This window comes from Nicotiana tabacum, chromosome 4 (assembly GCF_000715075.1).
Source record: "Nicotiana tabacum cultivar K326 chromosome 4, ASM71507v2, whole genome shotgun sequence".
Lineage (NCBI taxonomy): Eukaryota > Viridiplantae > Streptophyta > Magnoliopsida > Solanales > Solanaceae > Nicotiana > Nicotiana tabacum.
The window spans coordinates 64,818,684-64,833,583 of NC_134083.1; the positions used below are offsets into that span (position 1 = coordinate 64,818,684).

A 14,900-nucleotide genomic window follows, 5' to 3' on the forward strand; every position below is an offset into this window, starting at 1 on the left:
TTTTTTACTTTTTTTTCGATTTTTTTTTATTTTTTTCGAAATTAGTGTTTGGTCATAAAATTTTTAATTATCACTTGAAGATGAATTTTGGAATTTTTCGAAAATTTGAAAACCCTAAAAAGCTATTTTTTATAATTTTCACTCAGATCACTTACAAAAGTTCAAAAACAATCCAAAATTATATTTATATTCAAACACAACTCTAATTTTCAAATACCATTTTCACTTGAAAAAACAAATTCTTTTTTTTTGGAATTTTACAATTCCTATGTCCAAAGCCCACTAAGTTTTATGAGTGAAATCCATTAGTATATTTTACTTGAAATACTGTTCAAATTAATTTTTCAAACTTTAATTTTCTATCTTAAGTTGAAATAACGAATCAAATGCAAAGAAACACTATTCTGAATTTGTTTTCAAATATTATCATCGACGGATCTCTACTAGGATGGGAAGAATGGGCTATTATTGTGAGCAAAATCTATCATGAAAATGAGACGACCAAGATATATTAAACATTAAATTTTTGTGGCAAGGGACATCTTAAAGCCGACAACTTGATTTCTTCTCCTCTTTCTCCATGACGGGACTAGATTTTTCTTGCCCACGGACATCTTATGCAAATCCTCAGTTTCTGACTTATACGAGAAACTTGTTTAGCTGAAAAGGAAACTATTCCATATGTTGCATGATCCTAATGTAGTTAACTGCATGAACTCAGATATATGTAAATTGAAATTAAAGAAAGAACAGGTAAGCTATTATGAATAATGTTGTTTGTGCGTCCACCTTCTAACATTTAATTCGGCATCAACAAAAGAGCAGAAAAATTTACATAATCCCATAAAAAATTTCTAACATTTAAGCATCATCATCATCAGAACAAAATGATTTACATAATTCCACAACAAATCAGCAGCAATAAGCTTGCATTTTCTTGAGAATAACAAGGAGTGGTCAACCATAACAGTGAACGTGGGGGCAACGATATTCCTTGTGTCTGACTACAGTATGAACTACAACATGGATCAGCGCATGGTAGAATTCTTTCAGCTGTCCTGCCGCGAGTTCTGCCTCAGAGGGGTCTCTGTGCCATGATGCTTCTGCTGACGTAGCACTTCTTCACTGTGACTCTCCAAATCTGAACTACTTGATGGTTTTGCACCAGTGGTGATAAAATTTTTAAACCAATTAGCTTGAAATCTAGGAGTTCCCCGACTAGAGTTAGGAGAATCCGGGGCAACTGAATTGTTCGAAGCAACTCCCGCAAAGAACCTATATGCCACTTTACTAGCTGTAACAATCTCTGTTTTAGCTTGCCTCAGCTACATAGAGACGAAGAAGTCAAGTTGAAGCAAAAGTTGTGCTAAACTAGCAAGACGTAGCAAAGTAAACAACAAAAACAAAATTGTCTCTGGTGCTTCTTAACTACACAGAGATCATAACGACATAAAAGTAATATGTTGAATGTGGAAATTAAGTTGGAAAAAATGTTCAATCTAGATTACAGTCATAAAAGTAATGTAATCTTAGATAAAATAAAACTTTTCGAGAGATTTTCCCTTCAGGGAAAGGGTCAAACAATTGGGGTAAATATAGAGAAGTAGAATGGGAACTAGGAGACTGGTAACCACACATTTAACATTAGAGATAAAGAAATGCACGTCCAAAAGTAGAGGAATCTCACCCTAAAGGCAGTAGTTCCAGCTATCTCAACGGCAGCATCACCAGCATGAGCAAACCTGTTCACCCAACCTGTTACAGAAGCTATAAGAATATGGTCTATGAAGGGAGTTACAGACAGAAGATAGAAGATTCAGAAAATTTATGCTGCACGATATATAAATGTCTGTTCAAGAGGTTGCTTGAATCAGCATTTGATTAGAACTCAAGCACCAGTGACAGTTTGGCCATGTGTTCCCATTTGGGGGAACTTTTATTTCTCGAGATGACATATCCAAACAGCATAGGAATAAAAAATATAACTCCTCCCATTTACCAACATATTGCAGTGAACATCTAGCACCAATAAGCTCCAGGAATCAAGTGATATTGAAAAGATCCAACAGAGAAACATGGGTAGTTATAAACCCATGATTAAGAAAAGTTGCTTTTGAATCAGCATTAGCACTCAAGCATCATCATGCTTGTATCTTGGTGGAAATCTATTTCTTGAAGTGATATATTCAAATTTCAAACAGTATAACAATCGCAAAAAGTACCACCAATCAACACTCATATAGCAGTGAATGCTTAGCACCAATAAGTTCCAGGAGCGAAGTTATGTTACAAGGTTCCCGCTTAAACAATGGGTGTTAAACTCATGTCCTTACGGAAGAATATTTCAAGCGTGCATCTATCTTTTTACTGTATACCTAGATAATGTGGATATTTTAAAACTGCTCCCTAGCAGACGAAGTGGCAACCCAATATTAAGTATCCAGTCTAACTTCACTGCATGAAATACATCACCTGCATTACTATTTCTATTGGTAAGGTAAAATGACATCTCAAATCTTCTCTAGAACTGTTGTTTTGGTGCACCTGATGGGAACCTCTATACAAGCAACAATCAGAACACAAGGCAGGACTTCCGCCCATGCTTACATCTGGACCGACCCCCACCCTCCCACAAAAAACACCTAAGACCTACGTTTTGGAGAAGAATATTAGTAGACAGATTTCTTAATATAAGACGTTAAATGAATGCTTCTTACTAGCGTGAAGCCGTGAATTACACAGCAAATAAGCAAAATATATCATGCATTTAAAAGCTTATCTTTAACAAGAATCATGCGCTTAAACGCTTCAATGCTGGAGAACCATTCCAGCATGTGTTTTTTGGAATTTGGACTAGTTGGAAGGAGAGGAACCAGAGATGTTTTGAAGGGAAGGCATCACCAATACATGTTTCAAAACGTATAAGTTTATGTAATTTAGCATTATTAAGTAATTTGACTGATGTATAGGAAGTGGACAAAATAATTGAGTGTCAATTACTGGTAATGGAATATTTTGCTTACTGAACACTTCAATGGGATAATCAAAATATATTAGGTGTTCCCCGCTCCTCATATTAGGGGTCCAACATTTAAATCAAATTCTCTAAAGTTAATATATCTATTAACCATGGATCATGTCCTTGGCAAAGCACAGTGTATCCATCATGTTTCTGCACCTTGCTCTAAGCTTGAATGTTCATTAATCAATTTATTCATAGAAGCCAACCTAGGAAACAAGGAATTACCTTATCATAAAAAAGGAGGAGGAAACTGAACTTGGAATGAAAGAAATAACATTCAGTAAAAATGTCAAATTCAAAAGCCGAGAAAAGGTGGTTTCCATGAGCTTCAATAAGTATGAGGAGAATTGGAAACCGAGAACTGTCTTCAAAGTAAAACATCTCACTGGTAAGCAGACATCACCTAATTGAAAATGATGAAATAGCAAATACATAATAATTTGAGTACTTCTCCAGAAACTAAAAGTAGTGGCCGTACATTTGCGCAAAATTCAAGTTCACTACTAAGAGTTTGTAGACAAAAAATGATTATAGCACAAACAGAGATCAACAGGCAAGGGAAAACAGAGAGGAGGGAGAAAAAGATTACCAGGAAGCTTTTGAACACCAAGTCTTTCACAAAACTCATCACAAAAGTGATTGCAGTTCTTTGCCAATAAATCATATGAGTGTCCGGGCCACTCTCTACTAAGCTCTCTCAGTATCTGGTTCACTTCGAAAATTTGGTGGTTTGTGGTTCCAAGTACAATGCATTCACGGTATGTATACATTGGATTTTTCCCAGCAGGACAACTAAAAACTCCAGTACCTTGCTCACAGAACCCGAATGACCACTCGTCATCTCCATAAACCTGTGTAAAATATAGACCAAATCTCACATTTATTAAGACACAAACTCAAAAGGATAAAAACACAAGGTGGAGCTATAGACAGTATAGCCAGAGCAACATATTTACAAAAAAAGCTCGTTTGACTAACAAGAGACAAAAGTTCAGCAAAAAGTTAAAGAACAACTGAAGACACCATTGAATGAGCTTAAAGGGACACTACACAAGATGAGACAGTGCAAGATTTTTGCAAATAGGAACCAATATATCCTGATAATAGAAAGAGTTAGAAACAGGACATCGTGCTTACAACTTTGCACATGTCAATTATCAGAAAACAAATGCTAGGTCAGACAAATTGTAAAGCTTTTAGATAGGATCAACACAGTTTTGACATATTATTCAACAAGATGCAAGGATGTGAAAAAATCAATTATCATTAGTCTTAAATTTTTAAATCAAAGATAATCAGTTCTTTCAATGTATGTCGTCGTAGACTAACCAGTACTTTCACATTTACTTTAAGTCATTAAATGATGGTCCCTAGTCTTCTCAATTTCGATAAATGATACATTAGATATTGAGTTCTGTGAAGCAATAATGCCACTCAATCACTTTTTGGGTAAACTGCAAGGATCATAGAGCTTATTAATACATTTATAACCCCAAGTATGGAAGTGTAAGGTGGACACGATCTCATACAGATCAATGTTGTCAAAGGCTCATTTAAAGCGTGCTTAAGCCCTGAAGCTCAGAAAAGCTTGGGGAGGTCGCCTCGCTTAAGCTACGCTTCAGTTAAGGTAAGGCACTAAGGCGTGCACACCCATTGCCCATGAGTTCTATCTTGAATTGAGCGGGTACTAAACAACAAATATAACAGCAAATAAGTGTATAATGTCTTATGGAAAACAATATGAATGAATTTGTTGATTTTTCTTAAATTACATATATATATATATTTATTTATTTCCATCGTTGTGCCTTTTTTTTTTTTTTTACTAAAGCCCACACTTAAATTATACTTTGCGCTTAAAGACCCAATAGACCTGGAGCGTTTTTTTAGAGCTTTTCGCTTGTGACAACACTGATACAGACATTATCGCCAACACTGATACCACATATATGGCTTGAAAAATTTTGGAGAAATTTTTTACAGTGTTCAGGTTGGTAACTCTTTCCCTTCTAGTCTGATTGAAGGAAAATAAATACTTGCATCTTCGAAAAGACGATAGGTGAGAATTGATTAGTTAAGCTTGCAGCAGAAAAAATAGAAAGCTAAGATTTCCAAGAATATATATATATATATATATAGATGCCCGATGGTGAAAAGGAAATGATTATGTCATGTTGGGATAGATGGACTCACACCAAGTTATAGCTAGGATTAGAACTATTATCCTCATGTCTCTGGCCTCAACCAAGTCCTCCAGGCTCAATATTGTATAGACAAAAGCAACTGGCCTCAACCAATAGGCCACCCCTTGGGAGCTGAACGCCTTTCAAGTATTAACAGATTTCAAAGACGACAATTGATATAACGGTAAGTCATATTCATCAAACCTGCTTTCAGCTTTAATAATTCTAGATGATATGTTGTTACAACTGCTGACATCTACGATGAACTCAACCTGAGGAATTTTTTTATAATCAAGTCCTCCCGGCTCAATATTGTATAGACAAAAGCAAACATTCAAGAACAGTTTCAGCTTAAAGTCACAGCAAATGGGAGATAGAAGATTAACAGAAGTGGTTACTAATATCTTACATACCAGAAACTACAAAACAAAATGGTCTACTATGTAAACTAGTTTTGTGTCAAAGGAGAAGCAAAAAGAAAAGAAAGAGAAACAAAACACAAGGAACTTGTCGTTTTGCAGATCATACAGTAAATTGATAGTTCTAGAAAAATCTTTTCCTCACTAAAATGTTTTGTTAGATTTACCAATTTTCTGTCTCATTTCCACAAATAAAAAGCTCCTTATGTGCTAAATGCTTTTTGGTTGTTTCTGCTTCTTCTCTTTTTGCTGCTCTAGGGAAATGTTAACCCCCCCCCCCCCCCCCCCCCCCAAAAAAAAAAAAAAGGAGAGAGATGTTTGAGAATATACCACGAACACATTCAACCAGATCCCCTTTTATTAAATATTCCAAGGCATCAAATATATAATGGAACACAATAAAAATCAGTAAATTTCAGTATCCAGCAACTCAAAACGGAACAATAACAGAAATCCTAGAGCAGGATTATCACTACTAAACCCTAGATCCAATTCACCAACATAGAACAACAAATTGGGCAAAAAGTAAAAGTAGTGAACCTGGACGGCGCTATGGAAGATGCCACCAAGACCGATGCCGTCTTTGAAAAACTTGTTGATCTGAACAATTGTGTTGTTGGTCTTATCGGAGCCACTATTCGTCACATCATATATGTGGACGACCACCTCCGTCATCCTTTCCTTTCTAATTCCGAATACAAAACCCTATCAATATCCCTCTTCCCCCAAAATTGAATTCAAAATGAAAGCAACGCAATGATTAGCAATGAAAAAGCACCGTTGTTTTATCGATAATGATAATCACCATAGACCCTTGTGTCTTGGCAATTCCCTTTTTCGTAATTTTCCTTTTTCGGTGGCAGAGTCTGTTCTCTTTTTATCGATTGGCTAAACTTCTGTTTATTTTTTACTGCTAACTCCTTAGTTACGGAAACACTGATAACTTTTTTGATCGTTGCGGTTGTTTCCGACTGAGGCAAAATGGACAAATCGGGAAGTGGGATACACGCTACACGATCTGACGTGCAGTGAAATGGGTGGTGGGTCCGGGCTGGGCCAGAGGATGAAAATGGGGGCCCATTAGTCAATTGAGATAAGAATCGTCATTATTGAGGGTACTCATTGTTCACACCGACACCTTCAAAATTTATTAAAGTACAATTTATTTAGCTGGCAATTCACTAATTTAAGCCCAAAGGTCTGGCCAGAAGTTCGTTTTTATCCCTAAAGTTGTGTCTTTGATTCAAACAGAGTATACCGAATTGAAATAATGCAGGAGAAAGTACAGTATTGAGCATCTTACTTCCTCCTTCCAATAAAGTATAAAGCAAGTGTTTGTTTTGCGTTTTTGACTTCCACAGATGCTAAATAGTAAAATTTGACAAAGAGGTGAATTAGTTAGGCGCTAATATTTTCAAATCAAATTAGGCATAATATAAAGTGTGGTATATCAATTGCTAGCAGCTTGAATTGTGAAAGAAGAATATTTTGTTTCGTACGAAGAAAAAAGTCTAATTTTTGGTAGGTACCCAAACAAAAGGAAAAAAAATGTCTAACCTTATTTGGATGGAGCAGTAAGATATTATCAAAAAAGAAAAAAGACTAGAAAATGTTGGAGTTAGGAATTAGATATTTACGCTATGGCGAGGTGCATGGTTGCTTCGGCTTTCGGCATAGGAACGGAGGAGGAACTTTGCTATTGGATTTCGCTAAGGCATTTGAGATGGTGATTGCGAACTCTAATTTTTCGAAGAGGGCGAGCATTTGGTTACTTTCCAAAGTACGGTGACGAAGACTCGGATTGATTATCTCCTCATCGGAAGGTGCGATAGAAGGTTGAGAAAGGATTGCAAAGTTATCCCAGGCGAGGCGCAGCATAGGCTCTTGGTGATTGGTATCATGATAAGGAGGAAGAAGAGGTCTGTTCGAGGACGACCGAGGATCGGGTGGGGAGCCTTGACTAAGGATAAAGCTCAGGAGTTGGAGGGGAGGTTATCAACTATATGAGACTGGAGGAGTAGTAGGGACGCGAGCGTTATGTGGACGACGATGACAAACTGTGTAAGGGAGGCGGCGAGAGAGGTGTTAGGGGTCTCGAAGGGTTTTTCTGGCGGACATAAAGGTGACTGGTGGTGGAATAAAGTGGTCCAAGGCAAAGTGAAAGGGAAGAAGGCGGCGTACTTGAAGTTAGTAGGGAGCACATGCGAGGAGGAGATGGGAGCGAACAAAGAGATGTATAAGGTAGCGAGGAAGGAGGCAAAGTTGGCGGTCACAGAGGCTAAGACTGCAGCGTTTGGTCGTCTGTATGAGGAACTAGGGGACAAAGGCAGAGATAAGAAGTTATTTCGGCTGGCTAAGGCGAGAGAGATGAAGTCTCAGAATATAGATCAAGTGACGTACATCAAAGACGAGGACGGTAGGGTATTGATGGGGGAGGCTCAGATTAAGCGAAGATAGCAGACTTACTTTCATAAACTTCTAAATGAAGAGGGGGACATGGATATTGTGCTAGGTAATTTGGGGCATTCGAAGAGTCATCGAGACTTTAGGTATTGTAGGCGCATTAAGGTTGAGGAGGTCGTGGGGGCTATGTGTAAGATGAGTAGGGGCAGAGCAACCAGGCCAGACGAAATTCCGGTAGACTTTTGGAGGTGTGCGGGTAGAGCAGGCTTGGAGTGGATAACTGAGTTATTTAATGTTATTTTCAGAATGAAGAGGATACCAGATAAGTTGAGGTGGAGTACGGTGGTACCGTTACACAAGAACAAAGGTGATATCTAGAGTTGTAACAACTATAAGGGTATCAAGGTACTAAGTCATATCATGAAAGTTTTGGAAAGGGTGGTGGAAGTGAGGGTGAGGAGGACAGTGTGTATATCTGACAACCAGTTCGGGTTCATACCAGGTCGTTCAACAACAAAAGTTATCCACCTTATTAAGAGGTTGGTGGAACAATACAGGGATATGAAGAAGGATCTGCACATGGTGTTTACTGACCTGGAGAAAACGTATGACAAGGTCCCTAGGGAGATTCTCTGAGATGCTTGCAGGTAAAAAGTGTGCCAGTAGCTTACATTAGAGCGATCAATGACATTTATGACAGAGCTAAGACTCGGGTTAGGATAGTGGGAGGCGATTCAGAGCATTTTTCGGTTGTTATGGGGCTACATCAAGGATCTGCGCTCAGCTCGTTCTTCTTTGCCATGGTGATGGACGCACTGACATGACATATTCAAGGGGATGTATCATAGTGTATGTTATTCGTTGATGACATAGATCTAATTTATGAGACGCGAGGCAGTGTTAACGAGAGACTGAAGGTTTGGAGACATGCCTTTGAGTCTAAGGATTTCAAGTTGAGCGGGACTAAGACATAATACATAGAGTGCAAGTTCAGCGCCGAGTTGGATGAAATGAAGGTTAGCATCTGGAATCATGTGTGACAAAAAAATGCAATTGATACTCAAAGATAAATTTTATAGAGCGGTGGTTAGACCGGCCATGTTGTATGAGATAGAATGTTAGTCGGCTAAGAACTCACATATTCAGAAGATGAAAGTAGCAGAAATTGGGATGTTGAGGTAGATGTGCGGGTACACTGGGATAGATAAGATTAGGAATGAATATATTCAGGAGAAGGTGGGCGTGACTCCTATAGATGACAAGATGCGGGAAGTGAGGCTCAGATGGTTCAGGTATGTGCAGAGGAGAAGCTCGGATGCCCCGGTAAGAAGGTGTGAGCAGTTGGCGTTGACGGGTACGAAAAGAGGTAGAGGACGGCCTAAGAAGTATTAGGGAGAGGTGATCAGGCAGGACATGACGTGACTTCAGATTTTCGAGGACATAGCCCTTGATAGGAAGGTGTGGAGGTCGAGCACCAGGGTTGAGGGTTAGGAGGTAGTTGAATATTTTTCTACTTCGTTTCGGGTGTGAGGCTAGTCTAATAGGGTTTGTCTTAGACTGCTAGTGGTTAATATTGTGTTCACACTATTCTTCTGTTTTTTATAGCACCGGGCCTTATTTACTGGTTATTGTTATTGCGTTTCCACTATTTTCTAGTTCTTATAATGCTGTTATTATGAATATGGTTTCTGTTGATGGTACTTATATATTGTCTCTTTTCGTCTTTTTTATTTTCTTGAGTCGAGAGTCTATCGGAAATAACCTCTCTACTCAATCGGGGTAGGGGTAAGGTTTGCGTACACAATCCCCTCACCAGACACCTCATCTGTGGGATTTTACTGTACTTATTGCATTATTACTTTTACGCATTGCATATGTAATGTGTAAAAAGCTTCGAGAAAATATCTTGTAAGGTACGTATGATATATTTTTGTTTTCCCATTCACTAATTTTAGTCCAAAAGTTTGGTCAGAAGTTCGTTTTAATGCCTAACTTTTTGTATTTGATTAAATCGAGTATACAGTATTGAGCATCTGTCGCTTTTGGGGACATTCGGTAAAATTGGAATAATGCAGGAAAAATTACAGTATTGAGCATCTTACTCCCTCCTTCCAATAAATTATAAATCAAGTGTTTATGTTGAGTTTTTGACTTGCACGGATGCAAAATACTATTAAAATCGATAAAAAGAAAAAGGAAAAAGCGAGTTAGTTAGGCGGTAATATTTCAAATCAAATTAGGCATAATATAAAGTGGTATATCAATAGTTAGCAGCTTGAATTGTCAAAGAAGAATATGAAGGAATATTGATGTTTTAACTTCAATACCACACAAGAGGGGGTGATTTGTGTGGTGTCCAATTTTTCGCGTGCACAGATTATAGAAGGACCCGGTTCTTCTATGTGTTCCTTATACTACTGTTGCGGAATAATAAATGTAGAAATTAAAGAACACAAGTATTTTACGTGGAAAACACCTGGCTCAAAAGGTGAAAAAACTACGACCTACTTCCCAGTAGGATTTTTCCAAACTTTCCACTAAATCACTGAGCCAAAAATTACATTTACAAAATACTTTTGTAAACCTAGGATTAACTCTAATCCCGTTGTGGCAACCAGCCTCTAACTGCTGCGACAACTTCAAGTTAACTCTAACTTGAATACTCTGAGTACTTATTACAATTGCCTCTAGATAAAGCTGAAAGGTACAATATGAAAACACCTACTACAATTGAAGTAGAATAAAAGACAGACACTTGGAGCTGGTTCTTCTATCTGGTTCATGTAGCTTCAGGTTCGCACATTTAAATTACACATGAACTGCTTGCAAAATGCCTTGCTATTTTGCTCTCAATTCACGTTTAACTTCTGTTTTTGTGCGTTACCTGTAGAGTGAGAACATCCTGTGGTTTATATAATTAGTAGAGTAGAAAATAACTAGAGTTCTAATGCTACTCTTCCTTGGTGGAAGAGTTCTAGTTAATCTCAACTCCTAACTCCTTCCTTATCTTGGATAATGTTCTCGTTGAGTAAGGAGTCCTTCTCCTTATCAGTTATGCAATCTTTTCAATCAGGAGATATCTATTATTATGCCAGATTTCGTTTATCTCCTGCATGTGCATCTCACGTGCTTTGAATCTGTCTGTGTCTATGCCTACCAGTGATGGACCTGGTTCATCCTTGAGTTCCTTTGTCAATCTTCAAAACTATCCTTTACTTGGCCCAACAAATTTCCCATTTTTGATGATGACAAACTCTGTGCTTCCATAAGCTTAGGGCCTGTTTCAACTTAGCTCAACATCAACACACTGTTAGAAATATTTTTTCTTTTTATCACTTATCATCAAGGACCAGGTTCATTAGGTTATAAACATCAATGTTCAAAGTGTAAAGCACAACCTTTTCCCCCTTTTGGCATCATCGAAAAGTTGCATAAAAAATATGAGATAACCAGATTTTAAAACTTACTCATGGCCACTAGGGCTACTTTAAATGCAATCATGGATTAATCATCATAGATCAAGCTAAGAATTTTAACCATCAAAGAAATATAAACAAACAGTTAGAGCAAAAACAGTGAATTTCATTAATGATTGATACGATTCTTCCACAAAGCATAAAAAGAAATAAAAATACTGAAAACGTGAGCAAACAAAAAACATCCCAAATCGTGTCACTGAAAGGTCTACACTGGGCTAGAAGTTTAAGGCTTGGAAGAACTAAGGGCTTGGTTTTTGGCTTGGAGAAGTTTCAGCATGTCTTGAAGAATTCCATCATTCTTCTTCTTTTTCCTTGCTAGTTCAGTTCTGAGAGCATCTCTCTCAGACTCTACCTCAGCCAACCTTTTCTTCAGCCTCTCAATCTCAGCATCCTTAGCCCCACTTTCTTGCACCAAGGCTTGCACCTTGCTATTCACTGGTACCTTCTTAAATGAACCAGGTTCTTTAGGAGTGACATGGACTTCATAGTCACAAGCAGGCAGCATATTTGCCCCAAAATAATCCTTGCTTGTACCAACCTCCCTTTCTTCTTTGGATTATAACTTTTAGTCACTCTCTTCAGTAGGTCTGCGAGGGTTTCCTGTTCAGATGAAACAGGTTCATCTATATTTTTTCCAAGTTGAACCAGCCTTTCAGCGGCTTTGCCAGACCCACTTCCCCCTGTTTTCTTTACACTCTCCTCTACTCCAGCAGATTTTTTTCCCCAAATAACCATTGCACCTGTGTCTTTGGTTAAACTCACATGAGTGGGTGAAGAATCAACCACTCTTTTACCCTTTCCCCTCACAACACTTTGAACACCCTTGCTCTCTTTTTCTTTTTCTTTTTCGTTTTTACCACCAATTTCTCCAAACTCTGTAGTTTCAACACCTGCTTTAGACCCTACTAGTACAAACCTATTCTCCAAATTTGTTCTCTCCCCGCAACAACCTTGCGAGCCAGCATCTTTACTCTTTTCTTAGAGGTTGGGGTGGTGGAAGGGATAATAGTGGGTATGGAAGTCTAATCAAACTAAATTTCAGTTTTGAAAAGACTTTGGAGTGTATCCCTAGAATCTAGGTACTTCAATTCGGTTGGGACTCTTTTGAACAAAATTGGTTCACTTGTAACGGATAAGTCCAAAAGGAGATTGGAATTAAGTAGGACTCTCCTCATGATCCAAATATTATTATTTAAAATTATGCAGAGTGTAGAAAATATACCGTGATGAACCAGGTTCTTCACTGATAATTCTCTTGTGTAAGTCTAAATTTTCCAAAATAGAAAAAATATCATTAGAGATTAATGAGTCATTTTAACACATGGCACAAGAGTATACTATTGAAAGTATGAGTCTGAGCAAAAATTAATCTAATTATATACACATTTTCAGATTTTCTAACCAAAACAAATTTTAAAAAATTTATTTTTTTTTTTAATTTTTTTTTTCGTTGTGAATTCTGAGCTGATTCTTTTAGGTGATCTTAATCATCCCTATTTCTAATCTCTTCCTTTCAAAGTGATCTCTACTTAGGGCTTTTGTGAAGATGTCAGCAAATTCCACAGTGATCAATCATTTTTCATAGCTATCCCTAAAAACGTTATGCCTAACATCTATGTGCTTAGTTCTCTTATGATGAATCGGGTTCTTAGTCATACTAATTGCACTAGTTTTATCACAAAAAATAGGGATACAACCAACATCAATTCCAAAGTTCATTAATTATTGTTTGATCCACAACAATTGAGTACAACATGAAGCAGCAACAACATGCTCAGTTTCAGCAGTAGATAAGGCCACTGAATTTTGCTTTTTGGTGGCCCAAAACACAAGACATGAGCCAAGAAAGTGTGCCATACCTGAGGTGCTCTTTCTATCCACAAGAAAACCTGCATAATCAGCATCAACATATCTCACAAGATTGAAATTACTACTTTTTGGATACCAAAGACAAAGATCAGTGGTGCCTTTTAGATATCTCAAAATTCTCTTGACAGCAGTCAAGTGTGACTCCTTTGGATTTACCTGAAATCTTGCACAAAGGCCTACACTGAAGACAATGTCAGGTCTACTAGCAGTGAGATACAATAATGATCCAATCATTCCCCTATACAACTTCTGATCCACAGATGAACCAATATCCAACTTTGTAGTTGTTGCAATAGGAGTGTCAATTTCTTTGGAATCTTCTATTTTAAACCTTTTAAGCAACTCTTTCACAAATGTTTGTTGATGGATCATAGTTCCATTTGAATTTTGTTTAATTTGTAACCCTAAAAAGAAATTAAGCTCACATATCATACTCATTTCTAATTCATTCCCCATTAGTTTAGCAAATTCTTTACTTAACTTGTCAGTAGTTGCTCCAAAAATTATATCATCAACATATATCTGAACTACCAAGAGATCTTTACCTTTTTCTTTCAAGAAAATAAAGTATTGTCAATTTTATCTCTCTTGTAGTCATGCTCAAGCAAAGATTTTGATAATCTTTCATACCATGCTCTTGGCGTCTGCTTGAGCCCATAAAGTGCTTTGTCAAGTTTGTACACATGATCAGGATTTTCCTTGCTTTCAAACCCCGGAGGTTGCTTGACAAACACTTCTTCCTTTAGATAGTCATTGAGGAAGGCACTCTTGACATCCATCTGGTAGAGGGTGAATTCCATGTAAGCATCAAAGGTTATAAGGAGTCTTATTGCTTCCAACCTTGAAACTGGAGCAAAGGTTTCATCATAGTCTATGCCCTCCTCCTGGCTATATCCTTGAACCACCAATCTTGCCTTGTTCCTTGTAACAGTTCCATCTTCATCAAATTTGTTTCTGAAGACCTATTTTGTGCCAATTACTGATCTGTCCAAGGGTCTTTGTACCAGATGCCAAACTTGCATCCTTTCAAATTGGTTGAGTTCATCCTGCATTGCATTTACACAGTCTGCATCCTGCAAAGCCTCAACAATATTTTTAGGTTCAATAAGAGATAAGAAAGCATCAAAAGCACAAAGATTCTTTAATGAAGATCTGGTTTTGATTCCAGAGGTTGGATTAGTAATTATGTTCTCAATGGGATGAGAACTTTGATACTTGTAAGGTTTCACAACCATCTAGTTTCACTTTGATGCTCCTTCAGTGTTTTTCTGGTGTGGAACAAGTTTATGGAAGGTTCCATTGAGGTTTGGGGATCATTTCCTCTTTGTTATGTTCCCCCTGTCATGTTGCTCTGGGTGGAAGAACCTGTTCCATCACTTGTTCCTTCTTCCAGTGCAGCTTCAGTCTGGGCTGTGATTTCATTTAAGTTTCTTACCAACCCAATTGCTTCATCATCATGTTCCTGTCTCTCAGAAAGAATGTTAGTTTCATCAAAAATCACATGAATACTTTCTTCAAAACACAT

At 37.6% G+C, this 14,900-nt stretch overlaps 2 protein-coding genes across 2 annotated transcripts; one reads left to right on the forward strand and one right to left on the reverse strand.

Annotated features, from left to right (window-relative positions):
* Nucleotides 1-728: 728 nt before the first annotated feature.
* Nucleotides 729-6,598, reverse strand: LOC107807163 (deSI-like protein At4g17486). The gene is made up of 4 exons (XM_016631493.2): nt 6,165-6,598; nt 3,612-3,873; nt 1,688-1,755; nt 729-1,325 (listed from the first exon to the last, which is right to left on the reverse strand). Exons 1-4 carry the CDS (start codon nt 6,297-6,299, stop codon nt 1,050-1,052), a joined length of 741 nt encoding a protein of 246 aa, XP_016486979.1. The 5' UTR covers nt 6,300-6,598; the 3' UTR covers nt 729-1,049.
* Nucleotides 6,599-7,673: 1,075 nt separating this feature from the next.
* Nucleotides 7,674-8,081, forward strand: LOC142179953 (uncharacterized). The gene has a single exon (XM_075250855.1). It carries the CDS (start codon nt 7,674-7,676, stop codon nt 8,079-8,081), a length of 408 nt encoding a protein of 135 aa, XP_075106956.1.
* Nucleotides 8,082-14,900: the final 6,819 nt, after the last annotated feature.

What these genes read in the sequence shown, in the direction of transcription:
- LOC107807163 (XM_016631493.2), bottom strand. Translation starts at nt 6,299, where the DNA reads ATGACGGAGGTGGTCGTCCACATATATGATGTGACGAATAGTGGCTCC. An exon ending in TGGTGTTCAAAAGCTTCCTG is followed by an intron (nt 1,756 to 3,611) that starts GTAATCTTTTTC and finishes CTTCTGTAACAG; the next exon opens with GTTGGGTGAACAGGTTTGCT. An exon ending in CTGGAACTACTGCCTTTAGG is followed by an intron (nt 1,326 to 1,687) that starts GTGAGATTCCTC and finishes GTCTCTATGTAG; the next exon opens with CTGAGGCAAGCTAAAACAGA.
- LOC142179953 (XM_075250855.1), top strand. Translation starts at nt 7,674, where the DNA reads ATGACAAACTGTGTAAGGGAGGCGGCGAGAGAGGTGTTAGGGGTCTCG.